The 13,079-nt window shown below is 40.7% G+C and overlaps 1 protein-coding gene across 1 annotated transcript; it reads left to right on the top strand.

Moving 5' to 3' along the window:
* The first annotated feature begins 3,451 nt into the window (after positions 1-3,451).
* LOC114688085 (anionic trypsin-2-like) lies at positions 3,452-6,692 on the top strand. The gene is made up of 5 exons (XM_037204294.1): positions 3,452-3,538; positions 4,368-4,573; positions 5,459-5,712; positions 6,099-6,235; positions 6,507-6,692. The coding sequence occupies exons 1-5, from the start codon at positions 3,452-3,454 to the stop codon at positions 6,654-6,656; spliced, it is 834 nt and encodes a 277-aa protein (XP_037060189.1). The 3' UTR covers positions 6,657-6,692.
* The last annotated feature ends 6,387 nt before the right edge of the window (positions 6,693-13,079 follow it).

Consider the following 13,079-nt stretch of genomic DNA (forward strand, 5'->3'; position numbering starts at 1 on the left):
GTGGACTAGTCAGGGTCTCTAATAGAACAGAACTGATAGAATGAATGAAGTCATAGTAAAAGGGGATTTTGATTGGCTTCCAGGCTGTGTCCCAGGGAGTTAAACAATGGTTATCTCAAGAAAGATAGGCCAAGAATCTTGAGCTGTTCAGTCTATGAGCCTTGCTGTCACAGCATGCCAAATGTGCTGCTGATCCTTCAGAATTCTGAGGCAGCTTATAATGTTCAGTCTAAGTTGTATTCATAAGAAGTAGGTTCCAATACCAGTGAATCAATGTCTCAGGATAGTTTAGGATATATAAACTTGCCAGTAAGTGTGAGGGTAAGCAGACAACAAGCAAGAGCCTACTTCTACCATATGCTTTTAAATAGGCTGCCACACCAAGATGTGACCCAGATCTGCTGTTGTTTTTCTAAACTATCCAATCAAGCAATCACTCAGTGGCTTACCCAACCATAGAAGAGTTTAAATTTCTCCATCTGACACAGGAACCCATGATTTGTGATACTTCAAAACCCAGAAAGTGCTCACTTACCTTCAGATTAGAATAAAACCTCTGAATAAATAAAATCTCCAAATGGAACTATCTAGGGCAGGAATATTGCATGTCATGCACACATTCAAAGTAAGTAGCAGCAAATGGAATAGGAAAAGATCGACCTAAAGTAACTGATTACCTGTTTCTATCTTTGATTAAGAGATATTGACTGAGATGTCAGCTTGTGAGAAGAAAACAAAAAGATTTCTTCACTATACAGAGACCAATATTGGATTTCATAATCAAACAGCACATTTTATCATATAACATGAAAGCATGACACGAAAGGAACAGTAGGCTAGGGGGAAAATGGAAGAAAAGAGTTGAGATTAAAAAGGAATGTATTCTCATGTTACAAATTGGGAGGAGAGAATAGTAAAAGACACAAGAAAGAAGGAAGGGATGACTAAGAGGTGACTGATAAAATTTGAGACTGGTTTAAACATGACAGCAACCATGTAGAACATATAAATTTCCACCTTTCCTCCTACAGACAGCACAGAGAATATCCACTCCATAGGAACATGCCAGGAGCCAACCTGACTTCACACACCAAATATAGAAACACTCCTGTCCTCGGATGGTCCCCTTTACACAGTGTCACAAGAAATCATGCACTAATATAGAAACTGAAATTTCTGTGTTCATGTTTGCCAGAAAGACAAATTTCAGAAGGAAAATGAGGCTGTAGTTTACCCCATCCTATTGGGACCTCCGCCTTCATTGTTGGCAGACTATTTAGCTGCCACCTGCAGCCGGGCTCACATGCTCTAACAATTTCCCGGTCTTTCTATGGCCTTGAGACAGCATGTCAGTTTTAGAAAAATTTCTCAGGTGAAAAAGAGTCCATCCAAATAATTTCTTTCTGAACACCTCCTAGTAGAACTAACATGTTTGTAAAAAGTGGAAGTGTGCATAGTCTGAAAAACCCAACAGACATGGCAATATGACAGTCCTTCTACTCAGGAATGACCCAGGAGAAATAAATGAGAAAGAGGATACAGAGATGACAACACTGAGTGTCTGTTCAGGGGTGTGATTCTCATCCAGCCCTGTCAGTAACAGGACAACAGCCAATGCTATTAAGCTCATTTGGCATTTCCTGCATTTTCTTCTCATTTCCAGTTTCTCCACCTTCCAGTCACAGTTTGCTCCCCCTCAAATCCAATTGCCACTATGTTAGCTAAACTTCCCCTCCATTACTGTGTAACTCTAGAACCATCACTAGTTTCCAGAGAACTCAAACCTGATCTCACCTCCAACATGTATTTCCTATATATCCGTGAACAGTGAAGAGAAACACATCAGATAGGAAGGATCCTCTAATTGTTACATATAAATAGGCACAAGCTGACACACCATCAGGTATTGCCCTTCTAGGGTTGGTTTATACTGTAGTAAAATGGAAACTGAGTCTTAGAGATGATTTAAGTTGAAAAAAAGCTGGGTTCAACACAGGAACTGACTGACCACAGCATGACACTCTTGTTAAATATGCATAAAAATAGCCAAAATTCCCATTTTACCTATACATCTTTCTTGTTAAGAAATTATGTTGAACATTGCCCAAAGACATTCTATTCTGCAAAATCAGTATAGACTTCAGGAACAGGCAATTTGGCCTAGAAAACAGGGTATTTTCTTTTAATATAATTATCCAGGGCAACATTGATAAGCCTTGGAATGATCAGGGAACATACCCAAGGTGTTGTTTGTATACTCTCAATGTTCCTGGGTTCCCCTTAATATGACATGAGCATGAGAGGCAAATATCTTGAAACTGTTGCAGAATTTGACCATCCTATTCATGTAGTTCTCTTTTCCCCTACCAAGTAAGCCATTTCCTACCTAACCCTCATCATTCTCATCCAACATGTCTAAAATGCATGAACCTGGTCTGAAAGAATATTCTCTAAATCCCATCTTATTAGTAACTCTGTATCTCCTTTCTTTACATCATTGATGTTCCTATGCTGGTCCACAGAGATCTATTATTTCTTCTTAGTAATAAGGTGATTAACCAAGATCAGAACAAATGAATTTAGGAAGCACTGATAACATTTTGGGATTTAGGGCTCTTCAAAGAGTCCCATTATCTACCAGAATCAGACCTTCTTCAAAGTTACTGAAAGAAACCTTACATTCATCAAGGTATTTCTTTATTTTTGATATTTATTGATTGATTTATTTAAACACTCTGCTACTGATTCTCCTCCTCCTTCTTTTTCCAGTCCTCCCATTCCATTTCCCCTCTATCTACCTTCCATACACTCCTCAGTTTATATTCAGAGGAGCAGTAAAACATAGTATATTAGGTTGAATGTTAAATGAGGTAGCCCAGTGTGAAGATAGGGTTCCCCAAAATTAACAAGATTCAGAGACAACTTCTGCTCCCACTGTAAGGAGGCCCACAAGAAGACAAAGCCACACAACTAGACCATATATGTAGAAGGCTTAGGTCAGCCCCAATCATGCTCACTGATTTTCTGTTCAGTTTCTATAAACTCCTATGAGCTCAGGCTAGTTGATTCTGTGGGTTTCCTTGTGATTTTTAGTCATGGATTTCTAAGCATCCCATAGAGTCTTTCTTCTTCAACAACCATGAATTTAATAGAGTCAGGCAGAGATGTGTAGACAAAGTCATGACGACGATTATTTCCCCCATTCTAGCATCCTTTCAAGAATCAGCTGTTTCTCTCCCATTTTCTTGAGAATAAAATTTTTCTTGACACCTGAAGGTCTATGACTGCCAAAAAACCAAAAAGAGTTGACGTAATTATCCAAGAATGGGAAAATACTGGTGTGTTTGCTCAGTAAGAATCATGACATCACACCCCAACTCCACAATGGTATTTTCCATCCTCAGTCCTATAAATGCCTGCTCCCATTCAGACCTCACTACCTTCTGCCACCATGAATGCACTCCTGGTCCTGGCCCTTGTGGGAGCTGCTGGTGAGTTTCAAGCCATGTCCAACCTTCTCCAGCGTCTTATTTTCAATGTTTGTAATTTTCCAGACTGCAGTTTACTCTTGTTTCCTTTATGCACTCTCCAAAACATCCTTTGTTGAATTCAGGGCCTGGATTACTGAGGCAGAAAGGGAGGCAAAACTGAGGGTGCATAAAATTTACCAGGTGACACATTCCTCAGCAGCAACTGCACTGGGAATCCAACAACATAGTTCTTGATGAATTTCAGAGGGAAGAATGGTAACTGACATGTAATCAGATCCTTTGAAGTGTATTCTCAGGTCATTTCTTCTGTGCTTTTCCTGGAACTCTGAGTATTTCTGAGCCCACTAGAATCCACTCTCCTGCGCTGTAGTCCTTTCCCCTAGCAGATATTGAATCTGAGTGCTGACTACTGGGAGAGTGATTTCCCTGCTTTCTTTTAGTCATTCTGCTCAGATAGTAATATTAAAATTTGGGAAGGTGATATGGTGCTGAGCAATCCACCCTCCAACAGCCTGATCAATTGGTTCTTTTGCTTCCTCTCTAGTTGGTTTCCATTCTGAGACTCTAAAAGCCAACATACAGATGGCACCACCAAATAATAGATGGAAAAGTAAAACAGGCTGTGGGCAAAACTGACTTGTAATGGGATCCCACTGTTTGTGTTCTTAGGTAGTTCCTGTTAGTCCAGCCCTGATGCTCAGAAGAGATCTGGGGCTTTTAGGAACTCTCTATCTGTCCTACAGCTGCCAGTAGTGGGAAGCGCTACAATCTTTGATACCTATAAGACACAGTGATATGAGTTTTCCTACACTCACCGTGCTCAGTAAAAATCCTAAGGGTTTAAGCTGCCGTAGAGCCAATGGCTTCACTATCTAGCACCCTGATAAATTGTTTTTTTTCTCATTTCCTATCTCCATTCAAGTTGCTTTTCCTGTTGACGATGATGACAAGATTGTTGGAGGATACACTTGCCAGGAGAATTCTGTGCCCTACCAGGTGTCTTTGAACTCTGGGTACCACTTTTGTGGAGGTTCCCTCATCAATGACCAATGGGTGGTGTCTGCTGCTCACTGCTACAAGAGGTAAAAAATGGGGCCCTGGCTGCAGAGCTCATGTCCTGGGACATGATTAGAACATAGCATTGGGCAAGTGGTGAAGTTGTAAGGTGACTAAGGAAAGCCTTGAAGAAAAGAATTGCTGGCAGTGCCTAAGTATCATGAGCAAGAGTGAAATTTGATCCAGAATAGAAATCCTCTCACTTCCCCAAACAAACCCATAATATAGCAAGGATTATGGGCCATTAAACCCTGAAGAATTGATCTTGTTATCATAGACACCAGTGAGAAAGTCAATCAAGAACTTTGTATAAGGACAACTAGCTAAAAAGAATAATAACCTCTAAGTTTTCAGAAATCAAGCTAAATATTGGTTAAATCAATGCAGTCTCTACTGTGTGTTCTCAGTCCTGAGTATGTATCACAAAGATGACAAGGTTTCTTAAAACACTGAACCCAAAGCTAGCTAGATTCTGGCTCAGTATTTCTGGATTTGGAAGCAAGAATGTAAACTTCTCTCAGGGTCCTATGTCACACTGGTGTGGGTCATTGAAGCACTCTTCAGTTTCCACAGGATTAGGTTCTACATGGTAATAGTTTTTAACAAAGCAAGAAGTATTTGTCATAGTTCCTATTGCAGTTAACAATGACTCAGAGGGTGAAGTGTACATCATATTCCTGGATGTATCAGAGTCTGTAAAATGACAGGTTAAATCCAGCCCAAATTGAACTTCTTTATATTATACCCTATATACCAACAACCACTGTAGATTAAAGATTCTGCCTAACCAGAAATTGTCCATCACTGAAGAGTGTCTCCTTTGAGCTACTCCTGAACATGAAGCTTTGGAACCTGTGGTGTGTTTTGGATAATGTGTTGAAACTCTGAACCATGTCTTTTCTTTCCAACAGCCGCATCCAAGTGAGACTGGGAGAGCACAACATCAATGTCCTTGAGGGCAATGAGCAGTTTGTCACTGCTGCCAAAAGCATCAGGCATCCCAAGTTCAATTCGAGGACCCTAGACAATGATATCATGCTGATCAAGCTAGCTTCCCCTGTGACCCTCAGTGCCAGAGTGGCCACTGTAGCTCTGCCCACCTCCTGTGCACCTGCTGGCACTCAGTGCCTTATCTCTGGCTGGGGCAATACCCTCAGCTTAGGTGGTAAGTATGACATTTACCTACTCCATCCTTTCCTCCCCATGTTTCCAAAACCAGACATGTCTCTGGATTTGAACTTATTTGCTTTTGCTTTCCACATATGTTTGAACTACTAACTATAAAAAATGTATTGCTGGTAACAAAGGAATAAAAAATACCAAGAAGTTCACTTCCTGTAGCCTTAAATGGAACAAATATACACTGTGTTATTATACTGGAAACAGGATCAACAATGGTCATTTTATAGTTTGAGAAAGCTTTAATTCTTTGTTGGAATTTATATACTTAATGATTTCTCTGGCAGTTAGCCATGGTGTTAAGGAGTAAATTATTGTTCCTTGGGGTGCTCTAATACATATTTCTCCTTTGATCACTACCTTTTCTCAAAGTGAATAACCCAGACCTGCTCCAGTGCCTGGATGCCCCACTGCTGACTCAGGCTGCCTGTGAAGCCTCCTACCCTGGGAAAATCACCAACAACATGGTCTGTGCTGGCTTCCTTGAGGGAGGCAAGGATTCCTGCCAGGTGAGTGGCTCCCTTTCCATATGAAACACCTCTTCTCCTGGGAGAGGGATTTGAATGTTCAAAGTTGTGAGACTAGAAAGATTATGCAGTGGGATCAGGGTAAGTGCTCTCTACCCTGGATGTCCTTTCATCTCATTAGTAATATTAGAGGATGTGTTTCAATGAAAAACATATGGAGTCAGAAGGTAACTAGAATGGGTCTTAAGGTGAAAGCAGATGTGACCTTTTTTCTTCATGCTGCTTCTTTAAACACTGTATTTCTCCATTGCAGGGTGACTCTGGTGGCCCTGTGGTCTGCAATGGACAACTTCAGGGTATTGTCTCCTGGGGCTATGGCTGTGCCCAGAAGAACCTCCCTGGTGTGTACACCAAGGTCTGCAACTATGTGGACTGGATTCAGGACACAATTGCTGCCAACTAGAGATCCCCAATCCCTCCTCAGTCCCTGTGTCAATAAAGTGCATTTGTCATCACTACCTGTTCCTCTGTCTGACCTTTCTAGCTCCCTTAGCTCTGGGAGGCAAGCTCTTATCTGAGGGCTTTGGGATCAGGCAGTCATTCTCCACTAAAGTCATTCTGGACTCAAAGTGGGCCTCAAGAAACAATCATCAGCTACATCTGAAACACAACATAAATTTCAGTGGAGCCATAATACTGAGTTTATTTTATTTTCCTTTTTCAAGAAAAGTCATGTCTATATAGTGGAGGTAAAGATTTTTCTTCCTTAGTATATTTGGGGGACTCGAAATTGTAAAGTATACATAAGTTGTGAGGTAGACAAGACTACTGATTTCTTTAACTATGGCAGAAAGTCTTTGTTCCCAGTGAAAATCTCAGCAATGATTAAACCACCTTGGTTTCTGAGTTCCCTCCCTATATTCATTTTGGGAGCTTTCATGTAAAGTCTTGCTCTGTAATCCTGGCAGGCCTTGAACTTGTCATTTTCTTGCTTCAGGTTGCTTAATGCTTGGACTGTAGGTTGCACCAACAGAGCAGGCTCTCTACCTAAAAATGTTCACACCAATGCAGTTCTATTCCATCCTGAGAGTGGGTGTCCTACTTAGATCGTGTCTCACTGGGAAACCCCAATTCCCACTTCTGTTTCTATGGAAGAAATAAGAGGTTCTGGATCTAAACCACTCACAGCTCTGAGCAAACTGCCTCCTGTTTATCTCACACAATAATACTAATGTGCATGTACTGTCTTGAGAAATCCCTTAGACATGTTCACGTTTACTTAAGGTTCCCTTCTGTAGTGATATTTCAGTGCCACAGCTAGAAAGCAAAGATTCAGAGAAGGTTGTTCCTGAACGCTATCCCACACCATAAGACAATAGAACTGGTTATTGTCAGAATCTTTTTGCTATTTGAATGCCCACTAGGCTTCCATTCTTTTCCTACTGGGTGGCCTCAGATGAGGAAGAGCCTATCCTACTTGATCTTTTACATCTTTCCATCCCACCCTCACCAACAAACACATACCCATGCCTACTTCCATGTACTTCCTGAAAGTATTCCCCAGTCATAGCCTACCTACCATGAAGTCTGTCTAGTCCTAGAGAGCTCTTGCTAATTGAATTCTTTCTGATTTAACACTTCTACTAGGCTTCTGTTTTGTCTTTCTCCTGGTTTCCTTTCTATGGATGCAATAAAACTCTGACCAACAGTAACTTAGTGATTTACACTTGACATTACAGTGCATCATTGAGAGATATCATGGCAAGAATTCAAGCTAGGGTTAAAAGCAGAAACTATGAATAAATGCTATTTACTGGCTTACTTTCAGACTTATTCTCTCATTTAATAAAATTTAGTTTTTTAAGAATTTCATACATTATATTTATATATATTGTTTCTCTCAATTTCTCCCAGATCTCCCCTTCTTCCCTACCTATCCAGCATGTGTCTTTGTCTTTTTCTTTTTTGATACATCAAATCCTATTTGTGTCACCCATATATACTGGGATATGTGGTTCTCCACTGGAGCATGACTTACACTCTCAGTTAAAAAAAAAAAAATAAACTGACTCTACCTCTCCCAACAGCTATCCATTGTCAACAACTCCTCAGCTAGGGCTAATAACTTTATGCCTACCTAGGAGCTCCCTGCTAGGATTTGGTCTGGCTTAAGTATTCATGGCTCTTTTGTATGCTGTCATAACTACTATGAGCTCATACATGTCGTTACCCTGTTGTATCTATAAGACACTGTTTCCTTATCATCATCTACCACCTCTGGCTCTTACACTCTTTCCATACCCTCTTTTGCAATTGACCCTGAACCTTGAGAGGAAGTTGTACGATATAGATATACTACTTAGGGCTGTACACTCAGAAGTCTCTCATTTTTGGCATCTTGACTGGTTGTGAGCCCCTTTTTATCACAATCTATTTCAAAAAACTTTTTGGAGTAGGGTTCAAAGATTCACTGTTCTACTTGTATAATATTAAGTCATGAATAGTTAGTTTAATTCTATTCTCCTTTAGCAAAATAATAGCAGTATCTTCTGATGAAAGAGCCTGAGATAATTCTGGCCACAGGTTCTTAGTCCTAACAGTGATGCCAGTTATGAATTTCAACGTGTGGAGTGGGGCTTAAACCCAGTCACAAAGTGGTTGGTTACTTCCATGATGTTTGTACCACTATTGCCATAATGGCCATGTATTTCCAGCCAATCATTATTGTACATCACAACATTCAAGCTGGGTAGACTAGCAATTACTTTCCTGCTCTGACAGTATAAATGGCACCTAGCAGTATTATGAAATCTAGCCTGTAGAAAGGAAGTTTCAGGGTCTGTACCAGCTTGCTTTCTCTGTCTTCTATAACTCTTTTATGTGGTATCTTAAGCAGTTGGGCTGTACCATCAAGTTCTGGAAAGTAACCAAGAGTAATCAAAATAAACTGTTCTTTTTAGGGTTATATGAGACCTTAGTGGTCAACAGTTCCAAAAGACTTAACCAGTTCCAGACAATAGGTTTTTTTTATTTCTTAGTTTATGGTTTCTAGTAGGGGCATTTTTACCTTGTTAGAGGGTAACTCCATCATTAACTCTTTTTATGTATATGTATAAATATTTTAAGAAGCTTCTACAATAGTAAGCATCCATGTGACATTTTGAAATTTCTTTAGTTATCCATTTCCATTACTCCCCCCACATACACACAGACAAAGACACAGTACTTCTTATCATCTGGGACCTTTTTCCACTTCCTTCTATATAGGGACACCAGACTCACACTACCAACCTCTTCCCTCCAAGACAAGTGCTTTTGAACCTATTTTTAGGTAGAAATACTCAGCTCCTACCACCAAATCTACCCGTCTGTCTATATATACCATAAACCCTTGGCCTTGTCTTTATGTAGACATCTTGGCAACTCTATACATTCTTGTGCCCCAAGGACCACCCTCTCCATGTAGGGGCCCTAGACGTAACGCTGCCACCTCCAACCATTTTGTGACCTTGCTCAGGAAAACATCCCCCACACCTGTCTTAATTCACGCTCCTTTGCCTCTCACCTTTAAGGTAGGAATTTTAGACTTGTTCACCAACTCCATAGACTCCCAACGCTTAAGTACAAGTACTGTGCACCCCTCATCTCAAAGACTGACTGTCAGAATCTTCTAACTCCTAAAGAAGTTAAGTTCCTGGGCTTAGAAACTTCATTTAGCTAAATCTGAGCTGGAACTATTTCTGACACCCCATTTGAATATCAACACTGAGTTGCCTCAACCCTGAAGCCTAAGCCACATACAGCTGCACTATAACTTAATCAGTTAGGGTAATAGGAAACAGAGAATCAAATACCCACTCAACAAAAGGAATACAAGTTATCCATATCACGGATCATGGTTATATTCTGACTCTGGATGCATAGGTCCCATTACAAAAACACAAGCATGAATAAACAAGACATTATGCTCAGCCAAATGTTAATACTATCATATTAATGTTTCTCCAGAAAAGTGACTTAGCTAAAGCACAAGACAATGATTTCAGAATAACAATAACAAACATGGTCAAGGAGTTTAAATAGGAAATCAACAACTGCTACCATGAAGATCATGAAAACACAAAGAGTTGAATAAAACAAAATAAAATCAAAGTATGAAGCCAGAATTTAGTGAAGAGAGAGAGTCTCTGAAGAAAAGCCAAATGAAATAAAACTCAGTATGAGAAATTCAGGAATACACCCTGGCAGTGAAGTAGGTATGCTATCTTAGATCTTCACATCTCCCTCCTCTCCTTTAAATCAGATCCTCCAGCCTCACCTCTGCCTCTGTAACAGACCAACTACTGCAGCCTCCCTTCCCTCTCTGCCCCCTTCTGCACTGGATCAAGTAGACTTTCCTCTCCTAATTTCCTCTTGGAGACTCATTGCTTTATCCCATCCCCAGACTTTAGCAGGCATTCCACACCCACCTACAGACCACTTTTGCCACAGAAGCAAATAGGACACGTTCAGATCTCTACTTCTCCCCCAAAACCCTAAGCCTCATACAGCTCCCCTCCTACACCAATCCCCCAATCTCATCTGCAGCTGTGTAGCACACCACGCGATGCCGAGTCAACTCCCTCCCTGACCCCATGTCTAGTGAAACGCAAATATCTTCTCCATCCATTTTTCCCTGCATTCACCTTTTTATCTTTGTCCCCATGTCCTGCAGGCATTCCCTGGGAAACCACAGGCCACTATTGCCAAGGAGGCAGGAGGGCACACCTCTATCTCTGTAGCGGGACACATGCTGTAGCCTCCCCCTACTCCCTGCCCTCATCTTCACAGATAGTGCAGATTTTCTCCTCCAAGCTTCCTCCCAACTGATATCCCAGACCATGAATCCAGCAGGCTTTGCTGGGAGCCCACAAGAATGCATGCCAGAGAATCAAGTAGGCCTGTGAAGCAGGTACATGAGCTTCAGATCTGCACTTTCCTTCCTCTCCTCCATATACAAACTTCCAGTTTCATCTCAAGATCTGTAGCAGACTAACTACTGTGGCCTGTCTTCACTCTCTACCCATATTCTTAGGAGATGAAGCAGATCCTTGTGAACTTCTAGATTTCTCCCCTCATGTGGATCCTCTCATTTTTCCTACAATCTTATCCATTCCTAAGTGTCAGCTCTCAATACCTAGAAAAACATTTTATCTGAAACCCCAGTGGCCACACCTGTCAGGAGACCAGAGGAATGTCCTACCAGGCAACACATAAACACCAAATTGTCTTAAGAATCAGAGAGAACAACAGATTGCAAGGAATTAAACACTATCCAACAAAAAACAAGACTAGATATCAGCACCTGGATTTACAATCTTTCCAAACCCAAATGCCTATTCACCTGCAGCAGGGTCTTGTGTTGTGGTCCCCTTTGGGGAGGGCCAAGTAGGCACAGAGTCAATGACACAGACTCTAGAGAATGTCATACAAGCAAGCTCAGTTTATTCAGGTGAAGCAAGCCTTATATACCCTCCACCCCACCCTGGGAGAAGGTCTGATGAATTTGCATCTGCTGGAGTGACACAGCTGCCTCTCATTGGTCCAGGTCATCTCCAGGTCATGTCTCAGCTGCTGTTGCTAAGGCCCTTAGGCAGACCCAGGTTGGCCCTCAGAAAGCATCTTTTTACTGGTTTGGGCCAGTTGGCATTCAAACCAGTTAGGGATGAGTCATCCCATAGATACCAGCATAAAATCACAATCAATAACATCATCAGGACATTATGTCTTCACTAGAACCCAGCTATCCTACACAGTAGGTCCAGAGTTTTGCGATGTGGCAAAAATAGAAGAGAAAGACAATAAAATACCCTTTACAAATATGAGAGAAATCCCTTAAAAGGAAAGGAGAAAATCTCTTAGAGAAATCTATGCAAACACAACAAGGGAAAGAAAATGAATAAAGCAGTTCAAGACTTGAATGTAGAAACAGAATCAATTAAGAAAAACAAACAGGAAAATTTAGAAATGAAAATCTAGAAACCCAAACAGGAACTTCATGGGTAGGCCTCACTAGAAGAAGGCAAGAGGTGGGAAAGAGAATATCAGGTATTGAAGACATGACAGAAGAAATGGTCAAGCAAAATATTAAATCTTTTTGCAAAAGCATGATACAAAACATCCAGAAAAGCCAAGACAGTATAAAAAGACCAAATCTAAGAATAATAAGAATAGAGGAAGCCACAGAAAATATTTTCAACAAGATCTTAGAAGAAAATTTCCCTGATCTAAATAAGGGCACCTATCAAGATAAAAGAGACATATAGAGCACCAAATAATCTAGACAAGAAAAGAAATTCTCCTCAACACATAATAATCAAAACACTGAGTGTACAGAACAAAGAATATTACAAGTGGCAGGGAGAAACATATAAAGGCAGTAACATATAAAGTCAGATCTATTAGAACGATCCTGACTTTTAAATGGAGACTCTAAAAGCCTTAAGTTCCTGGAAAGATGTTCTACAGACTCTAAGGGACCACAGATGCTAGCCCACACTACTATATACCCAGCAAAATTTTCAACAACCGTAGATGAAGAAAATGAGACATTTCATGCTAAAACCAAATTTAAGCGCTATCTATCTACAAATCTAGCTCTACAGAAGGCCCTAGAAGGAAAACTCCAACCTAAAGAGGTTAACCACAGCCAAGAAAGCACAAGCAATAAATAATCCCACACTGGCAAATCAAAAAAGGGGAAATACCTCTCTTGGGCATGCTCAATCATACCACAAAGATACATGCTCAACAATGTTCATAGCAGCATTATTCGTAATAGCCATAACCTGGAAACAACCTATATGCCCATCAACTGAAGAATGGATTAAGAAAATGTGGTACGTAT

This window comes from Peromyscus leucopus, chromosome 3, assembly GCF_004664715.2.
Source record: "Peromyscus leucopus breed LL Stock chromosome 3, UCI_PerLeu_2.1, whole genome shotgun sequence".
NCBI classification, from domain to species: Eukaryota; Metazoa; Chordata; class Mammalia; order Rodentia; family Cricetidae; genus Peromyscus; species Peromyscus leucopus.

What these genes read in the sequence shown, in the direction of transcription:
- LOC114688085 (XM_037204294.1), top strand. Translation starts at nt 3,452, where the DNA reads ATGAATGCACTCCTGGTCCTGGCCCTTGTGGGAGCTGCTGGTGAGTTT. An exon ending in TCCAGCGTCTTATTTTCAAT is followed by an intron (nt 3,539 to 4,367) that starts GTTTGTAATTTT and finishes TTCACTATCTAG; the next exon opens with CACCCTGATAAATTGTTTTT. An exon ending in CAATACCCTCAGCTTAGGTG is followed by an intron (nt 5,713 to 6,098) that starts GTAAGTATGACA and finishes CTTTTCTCAAAG; the next exon opens with TGAATAACCCAGACCTGCTC.